The 12,717-nt window shown below is 38.8% G+C and overlaps 1 protein-coding gene across 1 annotated transcript in view; it reads right to left on the minus strand.

Annotated features, from left to right (window-relative positions):
* Nucleotides 1-12,717, minus strand: part of Stat1 (signal transducer and activator of transcription 1) — a 37,953-nt gene that overhangs the window by 21,293 nt on the left and 3,943 nt on the right. Inside the window, exons 4-11 of the mRNA XM_026389024.2 lie at nucleotides 11,831-11,975; nucleotides 10,077-10,175; nucleotides 7,042-7,131; nucleotides 5,604-5,682; nucleotides 4,515-4,606; nucleotides 4,148-4,299; nucleotides 1,754-1,912; nucleotides 14-106 (exon numbers count right to left, since the gene is read on the minus strand). Of these exons, the coding sequence (XP_026244809.1) occupies nucleotides 14-106; nucleotides 1,754-1,912; nucleotides 4,148-4,299; nucleotides 4,515-4,606; nucleotides 5,604-5,682; nucleotides 7,042-7,131; nucleotides 10,077-10,175; nucleotides 11,831-11,975 (909 nt within the window). The remainder of the gene's footprint in view (nucleotides 1-13; nucleotides 107-1,753; nucleotides 1,913-4,147; nucleotides 4,300-4,514; nucleotides 4,607-5,603; nucleotides 5,683-7,041; nucleotides 7,132-10,076; nucleotides 10,176-11,830; nucleotides 11,976-12,717) is intronic.

Raw genomic sequence — 12,717 nt, forward strand, 5'->3', positions numbered from 1 at the left:
ACATCTTTATTACCTCAATTTCACAGTGAACTGGACCCCAGTCTTCAAGACCAGTGGCCTCTGAGGATGAGTTGGCATGCATGGCTGTCTCTCCACCACAAATGAACTATAAATACCCAGAAAGAATAGACAAATTAGCATGTCCATCAAGATTGAGGCAGTAAAAGAAGAAATAATTTTCCTTAGGAAACAAATAGAGAACATAACCTAAAAACCAGTCTGCAGGAATCTGACAAATTGTATGGACAAAATAATTCCATTAGTTAGAAGAGAAATCCCAAAACCCAAGCAAGCCTGTAATCCCAGTGGCTCAGGAGGCTCAGGCAGAAAGATCACAAGTTCAAGCCCAGCCTCAGTAACTTAGCAAGGCCCTAAGCAACTTAGTGAAACCTTGTCTCAAATTAAAAAATAAAAAAAAAAAGGGCAGGGGATGTAGCTCAGTGGTTAATTGCCCCCGAGTTCAATCCCTGGTACAAAACAAATAAACAAATAAACAACAACAACAACAACAACAAAACCAGAGTGATTGTAAAAACTTATGACACTATCCAACAGTGAAGAGTCTAAAATCATTTATGTTCATTTACAAATTTGCATTAAGAATCAAATATTTCAATAAAAGAATTCAAATGTCCTTAATATTTTCAATGACAAGTTAAGGTTAAAACAAAAAAAGAAAAAGAAAGAAAGAGGGAAAGAAAGAAAGAAAGAAAGAGGGAAAGAAAGAGGGAAAGAAAGAAAAAAAGAAAGAAAGAAAGAGAAAGAAAGAAAGAAAGAAAGAAAGAAGAAAGAAAGAAAGAAAGAAAGAAAGAAAGAAAGAAAGAAAGAAAGAAAGAAAGAAAGAAAGACACTTGCAATAGGAACTCTACTCTTTTGCTTAGTTTGGAAAAACTATTCTTTACAAGGCATTGTGCTAGTCCCATGGGGGCGGGGGTGGGGAGGAAGGATGACAAAGAACCTTCCCATTTTCAACAAAGATAACAGAAACGCATAAGCAATTTTCTAATCAAAGGCAGAACAGGAGAGGAATAGAGAATGAACTGGGCAGGTCTGCAAGGGAAAGAATATCTGCTTGTGAACTCTGGGAAGGTTTAATGGCGAGGCACAAACTAAAACCTTCAGGGTGGTATAATGAGGACAGTAGGTATGACAAGAAGGCTTGAGGTAAAGGAAATAGAGCCGTGGAGAAGAAGCTGTACAGCGTGGGCCCAGAAAAGGGCAAGTTGGCATCTGCAGGGAAATGGGGTATGTGAAGAAGCTGAGAGGAGCAGCCAGCAGGTCCAGTTTGTGGAAGTGGGCCAAGAATGTCCAGCTGAGGTGCCCCACTTGCTAAGTGATGAGACTGGACCTCTGTCCTGGGACACCCCTGGGTCTCAGGAGCTAGGGTGCACGGGCTGGAAAAGGGGCCTGGTTGGGAGGCTACTATGTAAGAGTCCAGAAAAGAAGATTTGAGAACCTGAAACACCATGAGGTCAAGGTACAGGAAGGAGAGGATAAACACCCTGGTGGCAGACATGCTAGGTCCTGGCATAGAGTGGCTGAGGGGCAGTAAAAAGTAAGGGTGCTGTGGCTTTCAGCCTAGGAAGACTGGAGGACCACTAGCATAAGCAAGGAATTCAGGAAGTCAAATGCCATTAATAAATGTGTCTATTCTATTAAATATTAAACCCTTCTAAATTATCTGAGTTGCTATAAAGATGTTCCTCTGCATAAATCAACTGCAGTAGATGCAAATAAATCCCCCTGGAGTTACCTCTGAATGAGCTGCTGGAAGAGGCTGAAAGTGCGTTCCCATAACACCTTTTTATTTTTTGTGATAGGGTCGTGATCGTAGGTGTACTTCTGCTCCAGTTCCTCCAGCTTTTTTAGCTGCTGACGAACCTGCTGCAGACTCTCTGCAACTATGGTGAACCTGGGAAGGTACAAGACACAGGTGTCTCAATGAGCAACGGTCTCAAAGCAGCCTGGATTGAAGAGAATCATAGAGATCCATGAGCTGTTTGGGCAACACATATTACCCATGTTGTGGACTCCACACTCCAGGGAGAAGTGAAGGAAGGGTGGGGGAGGCGAGGCTTATGTTGTCATTAGGAGCTTAGTTATTTTGGAGGAAAAAAAATATAACATCCACTGAATGGTTACGGCCTGGATCAAAAGCTTCTGTACACTCAGGAGACCTACACTAGCATGCAGAGATGGGTGGGGCAGAGCTTCCAGGTGATCTGTAACTTCAATTGACCTTAAAGGTATCTGGGATTTAAAGAGGGCAAAGAGGAAGGCAGAGTCAGGGGAAATGTAAGGGGATGCCTTCAGGCTGTGCGAGACACTGAGGCTCCTTGGAAGTTTTACAGCAAGACAGTGACCATGAGCAACCAGCTTTGGTGAGACCTGTCAGAGACACCATGCAAAAGAGAGTCTGGAAGCTGTGGGACCATGCAGGAAGGGGAGGGAAGGCTGTGGGGGAGGAGAGAATCAAGACCACTGTTTCACTCAAGTGAGAGGAGAAAGTAATAGGCTCCACCTAGACTCTAAAATAAGAAGGCAGTGAGAAAACCTAGAGATGGCTTTTAGGTTTCCCTTCCTTAGAGTCAGTGACATAGCCCCTAAGCCCAGGTGTGCTGTGGAAGGGCCATTTTATTTGCCTGGAGGATGACAGATGAAATCTTTTGAAAACATCTTCCCGCTGAAGAACGTTAACTTTGCTTAGTAGTTTTACTTCTTGAATCCAGTTCCAAGTACTGAGAGCCATTCTCCACCACAAAAATGTGAATACAGGGTGGTGGCTGGTGAGTTCCCAAGGAGATGCTGCCCAGCATCTCCCAGTCCACTTCCAGTCCCAGCCATGGCACACAGGAAACAACCCTACATCTGGGGAACACTGGAGGGTACTCCTGTCTCAGGAAGAAGTGCCTACAGCCTCTGATGACCACTAGGGGGCTCCAGACACCCCAGCACTTCCCTGACCACCTGGAGGGCTCAGGGGGTCAGTATCTAGGCACCGTCTGGAATGGGAAACTCTGCTCTAATCCACCAGAAATTTGGAATATGTACAGGCAATTAATTCACAGAATAAAAAAAAATTGGCTGAATATTAACTGGGATTTTTAAAAAATCAGCACTGCAATCTCATGAAAATAACCCCACTAGGTCTCTGGTGCTTGTGTGTTTGGCAATTGTCTCAGGCCACCATCCTCTCAGGTTCACTCTGGGATCCCACCTCTTCCATCCCTTTTGGTCCACCCCAAGATCAGCTCTTGGTCCCTTCCCAGGACACAGTAACATGCTAATAGCATCCCAATCAGCCTTTCTGTCTCTATTCTCCAAGCTGCTGCCAGAGTGACCTTTCTAAATAAAAATCAGAGAAATATAGCTCCTGCTTAGGGCCAAAAGCCTGCCTTTGCCTTTAGTGCATCCTGAGTTAAGTCCCTCGTTCTCAGCTTGGAGCTAAGAACCTTCATGACCAAGCTGAGGCATATTTTGCCTCTGTCTCCCCAGCATTTTCCAGCCACCCAGTGTGCCAACTTTGGGTCCTTGCCTCTGGGCCTCCGCCTACCTCCTCTCTCTGCTGGGAAGAACTTCTCCCATTCAGAGAGCCAGAGCAGACCACCTCCTCTGCCCTCTTTTTGCTAGAGCATCTGGAACCCTTCACTGTTCAGAATTATTCCCATATCGTCTTCCCCTCCACACTGGGAAATGAAGGGAAAGGCCCAAGAATCAATCTTCGTGTGCCCAGGTCCCAGCACAGAGCCAGCATTTCATACTTACCAGATGGACGGCTGAGTGGGTGGCCCATGACAAACCACTATTTCATGTAAGCCTAGAAAATGACCCAAGATGTTTTATTTTTAATAAAACATCAGGACTCAAGTTGTTAAATGTGTTACGTTAACAAACACATCACTGGGGTTTTGGTACAGTCCAATGATACAGTCCATAGTCCAAGAATGCTCCAAATCAAGCAGACTTGGTGACCATGGTGACAGTCACACATAACACTGAACTTTCCAAGAGTTTCCAGGGTAAGAAGAAGCTGGACTATGTCAAACTCTAAACCACAGTTTTGTCAGGGCTCATTTCACTAAAGGTGCTCTTTATGAGTTTCTGTGGTCAGCCAGTCAGCTGCCAGTGTTCCACTCCGGAGACTCACCAGTTCTGCAGCTGATCAAGGCAAGCATTGGGTGGCCCCCCAATACAGGCACTCTGCTGTCTCCGCTTCCACTCCACTAGCTCATCATTAATCAGGGCATTCTGGGTAAGTTCAGTGATATTCAGCAGCTCTCGAATTTTGTGAACTATTTCCTAAAGGGAGAAGAAGAAACCACGTGAAATAAATTCATTTTTAATCACTGAAAAAAAAAAAGATTTTCTCCAAAGCAAAGCAAATATCCTTTCATTCTCAACTGGGGCTCTAAGCCAAGTGGTTATAAAAATAATTTTTCCTCTCTTCTAAACTAACTTCCATTAGTTACAGCCTGTGACAAAAGCAACATGCTGTTCTGGAAAGCAAGGCCTACCTTTCTCTTATGGTCAAGCATTAAAAACATCTTCTGGAGAGAGAGCTCTTCCTGTTTCTGGTCATTCTTTGCTGCACCATTGGTTTCATGTTCTGTGAATTGAAAGACAGTGGAAAGATACATATGTGTAAAAAGATAAGAATTAAAGCTAACCGTCACACAGATTTAGGAGAAACATGATATCAACTAAAAGTCTGGCCTTCAATCTTTATTGAAAAGAACAACAACAACAACAAAAATGCCCTAATGTATAAAACTGGGCACATTGAAATAAAATACTAGTTTTCAGTGACTCATGTAATTGGAAACAGTACTACTATTCTACTTAAATCACTGTCAGAATATTACTTAAGTATAAATGACCAAATTCAAAACTTCAGATAAAAAAGTGTATATGAAATACATCTATGGCTTGGAAAGAGAAGTAGACAACTAGTAGTTGAGGTTTCTTTCTCTCACACTGTTTACCCAAATCATTCTGATAATCTCTCCCTAACAATCAAATGTTCACTAGACAAGGAAAAATGTGGTACTCTACCTGTTCTATACAATACACACTCTGGGGTTATTTTTAGTTGCTACTACTGTTACTAGTAAGCAGGAACAACAAAATAAATTGAAACTGCTTTAAAACAGTAAATGAGAAAAATGCTGAACCTATCTGCAGTGTATACACATGAGCTGAAATATTTGAAGCAACATCTACCAGTCTATGCCAATCAGTGGGCTAGATACAACAAACAATAAGGTGTGTTACACATGGTCAGTGGTTATCCACTGGGAGTGAATTTGCCCACCCCACTGGGGACATTCAGCAATGTCTGGGGACAGTCTGGGCTGTCACCCCAGGGGGCGGAAAGGTAGTGCTGCTGACATCTGGTGGGAAGAAGTCAGGGATGCTACTGAAAGCCCCATGACAAATAATTATATTGTCTGAAATGTGAAGGTCTGGGTGATCAAGAAGATGAAAAATTAGTAACTCAGAGCTAGAAAATGCTTGGCAAATGTAAAGGAGTGATTTCCTTTGTTATCTTGTGTTGATAGGAAGGCACAGAGCCTAGGGGCACTACTTTCCTGGTTAACTCTTACCTCTATTCTGCAAGGTCTTGCATTTAAAGTCATATTCATCTTGTAAATCTTCTAGGGTCTTGATTTCATGTTCTATAGACTGCAGATAAAGATATGAACAAGTTTTCCTTATTACAAGATTATTGCTTCTACAGAATCCAGGAATACATAATTCTAGCTCCATTCAAGATGAATAAGCCTTGTGAAGCTCTAACTACATAGGTGAAATACTATCATTCTCACTGATAAGAAGGTAATAACATTAAAAAATAATGAAAATATGTAACAATTCTGAAATTGTTATTATCTGGCTCAGGGCCTAAATTTTGACTGTTCCTCATCATTTCTGAGACTACCTCTAAGGTGTGACTTAGCAACTGCATCATGAAGCACACAGCAGGACAAAGCAAGCTCATGGAAAATTTTCTCAGATCTTACAAATGAGGAGGGTGACCATGCACATCTGTTTAACTGGGACAGTCCTGGTTGAACACCTGCTGTCAAGGTGTAATTATTAACAGGGGCTTCTTATTCAGACACATCTGAATTCGGACAATAAATTGTATATGCGCTTTATAAATAAGCTTCATTTCTTTTGTATTTGGTCACATCTATACACATCCTTCTCTGGATTTCCATAGCTTTTCCAGACCAAGCTTGCTTGGTTTCCACTTTAATGCTATGTTCCCCTAGGAGATTGCAGGACACTACTGCTCCTGAGTCTGGGGTTTGGAAAAAGTATCATCTAAAGCACAGGAGTCCAGGCCATGCTGGTATTACCCAGAGACCCAGGGCAGGACTGGACCTCTCGCTGCAAGGCCTTTCCACAAATGTGGGCCTCATGTGAAGCAGAGCTCCTCAACCTTTCCCCAGGAACCTCAGTGGAGAAGAATTAACACAGGCCAACAAGGGGGCTGTGGCAGCCCTCTGCTTCCATATGCTATCTTGCAAGTTTTATCTTAAAATTGCTGCCAATTATCTTACTCTAATTAGAAACGTACAGGAATTTCTTTCAATGAAATGTTTTTTTGGCTCCTCCTCCAAGTCTTAGTATAAAAATATGTGGTTGGAAAAAAATAAATTGTGCTTGAGGAAGATAGGCCTTGCTTACCCTAAGGCTCTGTGTGACTCCCAGAACACCCTGATTTGATTTGAGAGTGTGGAGGTTGAAGAACTGTTTAGTGCAGCAGTTTAGTGCACAATGGGGCAAAGTCAACATTTACTGCATGACCTTGAAGGTAGAAAAATAAACTGGATGTTTGGAAGTTATGATAGGACTATAAAAAGTCTAGCTGTTCGCTGGCTTTACTGATTTGTTTACTTCTGGTTTAAACCTTCAGCAAAAATTTTCTTCTCAACTACTCAAAAGACTCCTTCCTAGATTTGCACTCAGGGCAACTGAAATCATCTTCCCCTATAAACAGTTACAGAATAAATGCACATTTTGCTCCATACTCACCATAACCTGATCCTTCACATTTCTGACTTTGTTGTCAAGCTCCTTCTGTTTGTCTAGCATCACGGTGTTCTGAATATTCCCTGCCTGAGCCTGTAATGGGAAGTGCATAGTTAGCAGCCATCATCTTCTGATGCATTTACTCACTGGCTACACTCCAAAGTCAAGTTCACACCTTGAGCCCCACCTACCTCCTAGAACTTTCAAAATTTACTACAAGTTTCCCACATGTGTGTCAAGAAGAAACAGCTCAGTTCCTGAGGCCCTGGAAAATGCTGGCAAACTGTTAAAAGGTTATAGAAAACCTAGGCTCAGTTCTTGCTTAAAATAAATAGTGTTTCTAGAAGTTTCCATCAATTTTTAGAGTCGAATGGTATCACACAGGCATTACTTCAGGGTTTTTCAAATTCTGTACATTTTATGTATATTCATTAACATCTATATTAATCCTGTCATTATTTATTTTAAAGCCTTGTGATTCAAAATCAGTTTCAAATTCAAATTCAGTTCCCAGACCTGCAGCATCTTATATCACTTGGGAGCTTTTGGAATGTGTAAACTCTGGTCCTAATCTGATTGCTAAACCAGAACCCCATTTTAACACCATCCCAAATGATTTAGAGGTATACTGAAATTGGAAAGTATTTCTTTAAGAACTTCAGTGAAAATCTGCTATTACAAAACCAATAGATATAAACCCAGACTTGCCTGGGAGTCTTCAGTTCTACCCGGAAATCAGACCTGAGTGTCTGTTTATCACAGAAGGTGTACCCTGTCAGCACACACTCACTAGGTACTAAGTAAATGTCAGCCAACCTTGTAGGCCCAGGTATTAAGTGGTAAACAGGATGGCCCCTATTTTCATAGAGATTAGATTCTGGAAAGATGTTACTTTTGTTTAAAGGCCCCACACAGCAAAAACTGTGACTGTCAACCTTTCTTACAGTGTCCTTCACAGCACATTCTATGTGGGGTTTTTTATGTATTCAAGGTAGTCAGTCTAATCTTTCCTGAATACCTAGATTGCTCATATTAGTGACCTCATAATAGAAAGTCTTTCCCTACTCAAAGAATATAAAGGAATCCATCCATTCTTTTCCCAAGCACTTGCATAGTTTCATGTCTTACTTTTATTTTTTTAATTATATATATATATAATTTTTTAGTTGTAGTTGGACACAGTACCTTTATTTCACTTATTTATTTTTATGTGGTGCTGAGGATCAAACCCAGGGTCTCATATGTGCGAGGTGAGTGCTCTACTGCTGAGCCACAACCCCAGCCCTTTAATTTTATATTTTGCATTTTAAAAATTTTATTTTCTTTTAGTTGATCATAAAATACAAAAATTGTACATAATAATGTGAAAATTCAACATATGTATATACTGTATAATGCTTAAATTGGGATAAACATATCTCCTCAATCATGAGTCATTTTTTCATGGTGAAGAAATATCCTTCTTCTCCTAGCTTTCTGAAATATGTAGCACATAATTGTTATCTGCAGTCAGCCTACTGTGCAATATCACAGCAGAGCTTTTAATTATTTATCTGGATTTCTGAAATGTATGATGCTTGTTCCTATGTTCCATGTGAAGCACAGGTCCAAGTTTAACTTTTTGCAATTGGCTGTCTTAACTATATTTAGTGGAAAGTCCCTATTTTCCCCAGGGCTTTGAACTGCCACCTGTACTTATAAACTTCCATATGCACCTGGATTTATTTCTAGATTTTTCTTCCTCTTCCCATTGGTCTCTATATAAGCCTGAACCTTTGAACCACATTTAATTATAGAAAATTTTGAGAACGTCTGATAGAGCTGGTCCCATTTCATTGCTATATTTTTTTTCAGGAGTTTCCTTGTTATTCATGTGTGTGTATTTTTCATATGAATTTCAGAATTCATCTGTACAGCTTTAGAAAACAACGTGTTGCTGTTCTTATTGGCATCACAAAATTATGAGTTAACTCAGGAGAGCTCATATTTTTATGATGTTTTTAATTCTTATGCTTCTAGTGATTTTTTTCTTATCTAATTACAATATCAACAATGTAATGTTAAATAGCAAAATAGTGAACGTCCTTGTCATGTGTTTCTAACTTGAGTTCTCTGAGTGAATTACTGTCTCTAGAACTGAGAGATGTATATTTTAGTATGTTTAAGAAGTATGCATCAATTCCTATCTTATGGGACATTTTAATCAGGAATGGGCATTGGATTTTGTCAGACCTGCTCAGCATCTATGAAGAGAAGAAAATGTTTTTTCTCCTTGCACTATTAACATAATTAATTACAATGGATTTCCCAAGCAGGGGCTACCCTGGTAACATGTAATAAGTCCTACTTGGTCATAATGCATTATTTTCTTAATGTAGCATTTAATTCGGATCCCTGATATTTTGTTTAGGACTTACATTGATATTTATAAGTAAACGTGGTCTATAACTTTGGTTTTTGCTCTGTTTTTAGTGGGTTTAGGCATTCCCTCAAAATTAATTACGAATTCATAGATATTCTTGTTATATTTGTATTCTCCTCTGGCCCCCAAACTGGATTATTTTGAAGCATCATCCCATGCATACATACTTTGGTATGAATAGAAAATATATCGATGCAACAGTTACTTCAGCAAGAGGGGAAAAAGAAATGCTTCCGTACTGCGCAGCCAGGGGTAAGCTGGAGTACTGTGGAAAGGAGGCTCCGTTGTGCCTCTTTACTGTCCCTGACACCCCCAGACACCAGGACCTTCCCTCAAGCCATAAAAGCCTTTATTAAGGTGTTCAAAGACTCAGGTGTTCTCTGAGAAGCTCAAATCAAACCTGTCCCCAGATAAGAATCTTTTGGATTAGGATCCTTTAGGTTAGGATCCTTTGTAAAGCCAGGTTCCATAAAATCTCTCAACCTGACTTTCCCTGCTTCTTGCTATAAAATCAGAAGGATGTTCACCACTGCCTTGATCTGGGCCTGGATAATATTTGTGAAATGAGTGAATGAATTTTTATTGTAATTGTTGGTGTTCAATTAGAAAAAAGTACCTGATTAAATCTCTGGGCATTTTCCAAAATCTTCCTTTCTTCCTTCAGACAGTTACAGATGATCATAGACATCTGTATTGGGTCTTCTTGAAAATTGTCCTAGATATAGATGGTGATAATAAGAAACAAAGTTCAAATGTTTAAGTCATTATGTATTAGAAATAGATATGAACTTGCTTATATTCCTTGGGAAACCTCATACCTCATTTATTAAATTCTCATAAGCTATTTTTGTGGAAATCAAAATATTCCTTTCACAAATTAGGACAGAAATTGCTTTAAATTACTTATTATAGATATCTAAAATACTTCTTGATTTCAAAACAAAGAATTTTCACACATGATTCATGTAATATTTTTTCCAGTGCTGAGAGTGAACCCAGGGCCTCACACATGTTAACCACACATTCTACCACTGAGGTACACCGTCAAATCCTTCATATAATGCTTTTACTTTAATATCATTATCTATTTCTTGAGGCTATTTATTGTCTGTTAGGATCTTAAGACAATGCAAATGATGTAAGAACTATCTATGATATTCTTCAATTAATCTGGCTGTTGGCTTATACTTTGAATTACTACCAAAGATATTCATTTCACTTTTTCTGTTACCGTTGTCAAAGCTAGTTTGAAAAATATTGTCAATTGTGGTTGGTTCTTTATAACAGGTACATTTAAACAAAGTCTGAAAGGGAGCAAACTTATGTAAAGTTAATCTGATTTCCCCACTCACTGGAATTGAGAAAGTTTCAATTATCTAAGGTGAAAAGTTTAGTCATGTTGCCTGAAATAAGAAAGTGATAGCTTTTGCCTTTACTAAAACATAAAAGTTGCACTAATACAGAATAAATGTGGCATACTGGGAGTACATCTGAAGAACTCCCAAAACTCTGTAGCACATTTTCTCACATTTGGATGGTCCTTTGGTCACCTCTTCCAACAAATGGCAACTCCCCCAGAAGGAAGGCAAGGTGGATTCTAACCAAGTGACCAACTTACTACAGGGCCTGTGGGATGTCAAACCTTTACATTTTCAGACTTATTCCTCATCTGCACCTCAAGGACTAAGATCACTAAAGCTCCTTGGAGTTTATTGTATGACTATGAAGACATGAATTGGTGTGAATATACTGTGTATACAACCAAAGATATGAAAAATTGTGCTCTATATGTGTAATAAGAATTGTAATGCATTCCGCTATCATATATAAATAAAAAAATTAAATCTGAAAAAAATTTCAAGTCCTGAAAGAGAACTGTCAAAGCTACCTATCCTCCTGTCATGCAATAAATAATTTCAAAAGTTAACAAACATATCTATTTATATCTATATCTATATCTATATCTATATCTATATCTATATCTATATCTATCTATCTATCTATCTATCTATCTATCTATCTATATATATATATATAGACAGAGAGAGAGAGAGAGAGAGAGAGCGCGCACCTTTTCTTTGATTTCAATATCCACAATTTTTAGCAAAATAGGTTACAGTATCATGGTTCTCCCAGAATTACTGACACCTAACAGGTGATACACTTAAACTTGAAAATTCCTTGTGTGCTTATAAAATGAATCAGGATTTTATTTTACTTATACTAAACATACTAGCCGCATAAAGGGAGTGGATGTACATCTCTACAACTTCTCTAAATACCAGTGAGTGTATGGTCAGTTCTATTTGCTGAATATATCTTGGGTAAACATGGGAGCACTTGAACTAAAACATGAAAACCAGGTCATACCTGAAGATTACGCTTGCTTTTCCTTATGTTATGCTGCAACAAAAAATTATTCTCCAAAGAAAAGCGACTGTATTGATCATCTAGCTGTGACAGGAGGTCATGGAAACGGATGGTGGCAAATGAAACATCATTGGCAGCGTGCTCCCTAGGAGATATAAAATTTACACACTTCACTCTAGATACTACTTAACACGGCAAAAGAAACATTGCTTTCTTTATTGAAATTATTTTAAAATAACTTTTAGGTGTTTCTTAGGTTTTATGGTCTTCTTTTTAAGCTGATATTGCTCTTAGCAGCAGTTTATACATAGTTTCTATTATATGCAATTAGCATGAAAAATTATAGAGTGCTTAAAAGATTTTGCTGAAACTATTCATAGTGATCTCTGAAAGGGAAAAAATCAACAGGGCCTTCACTTTCAATGTCAAATGCTTTCAGAATGTTTAAAGTTTTTGCAATCAGCAAGCAATGAATTGTAAAATAGAACACACCACTTTAAATGGATACCCCTTAATTTATTACCATCTTCATATTTCTAGTCACTATTTTACCATAATCTGACTTTAATTATTTCTTTTTTAAAAAATATTTTTAGTTATAGATGGACACAATACTTTTATTTTATTTATATTTTATGTGGCGCTGAGGATCAAGCCCAGTGCCTCACACATGCTAGGTAAAAGCTCTACCGGTGAGCCATAACCACAGCCCTATTTATTTCTTTTAAATTATTTCTTCCTTTATACTTTCCCTGAGTTTTGGAGAAGTTATTATTTAACTTTTCCAAAGCATTTGGGAGAACACAAATTAAATCTGACAAAACTACTTAAAAGTGCTAATGACTGCTGAATTTGATTTTGTAGAAATGTGCAATTTTTTAAATTTT

This window comes from Urocitellus parryii, chromosome 1, assembly GCF_045843805.1.
Source record: "Urocitellus parryii isolate mUroPar1 chromosome 1, mUroPar1.hap1, whole genome shotgun sequence".
NCBI lineage: Eukaryota > Metazoa > Chordata > Mammalia > Rodentia > Sciuridae > Urocitellus > Urocitellus parryii.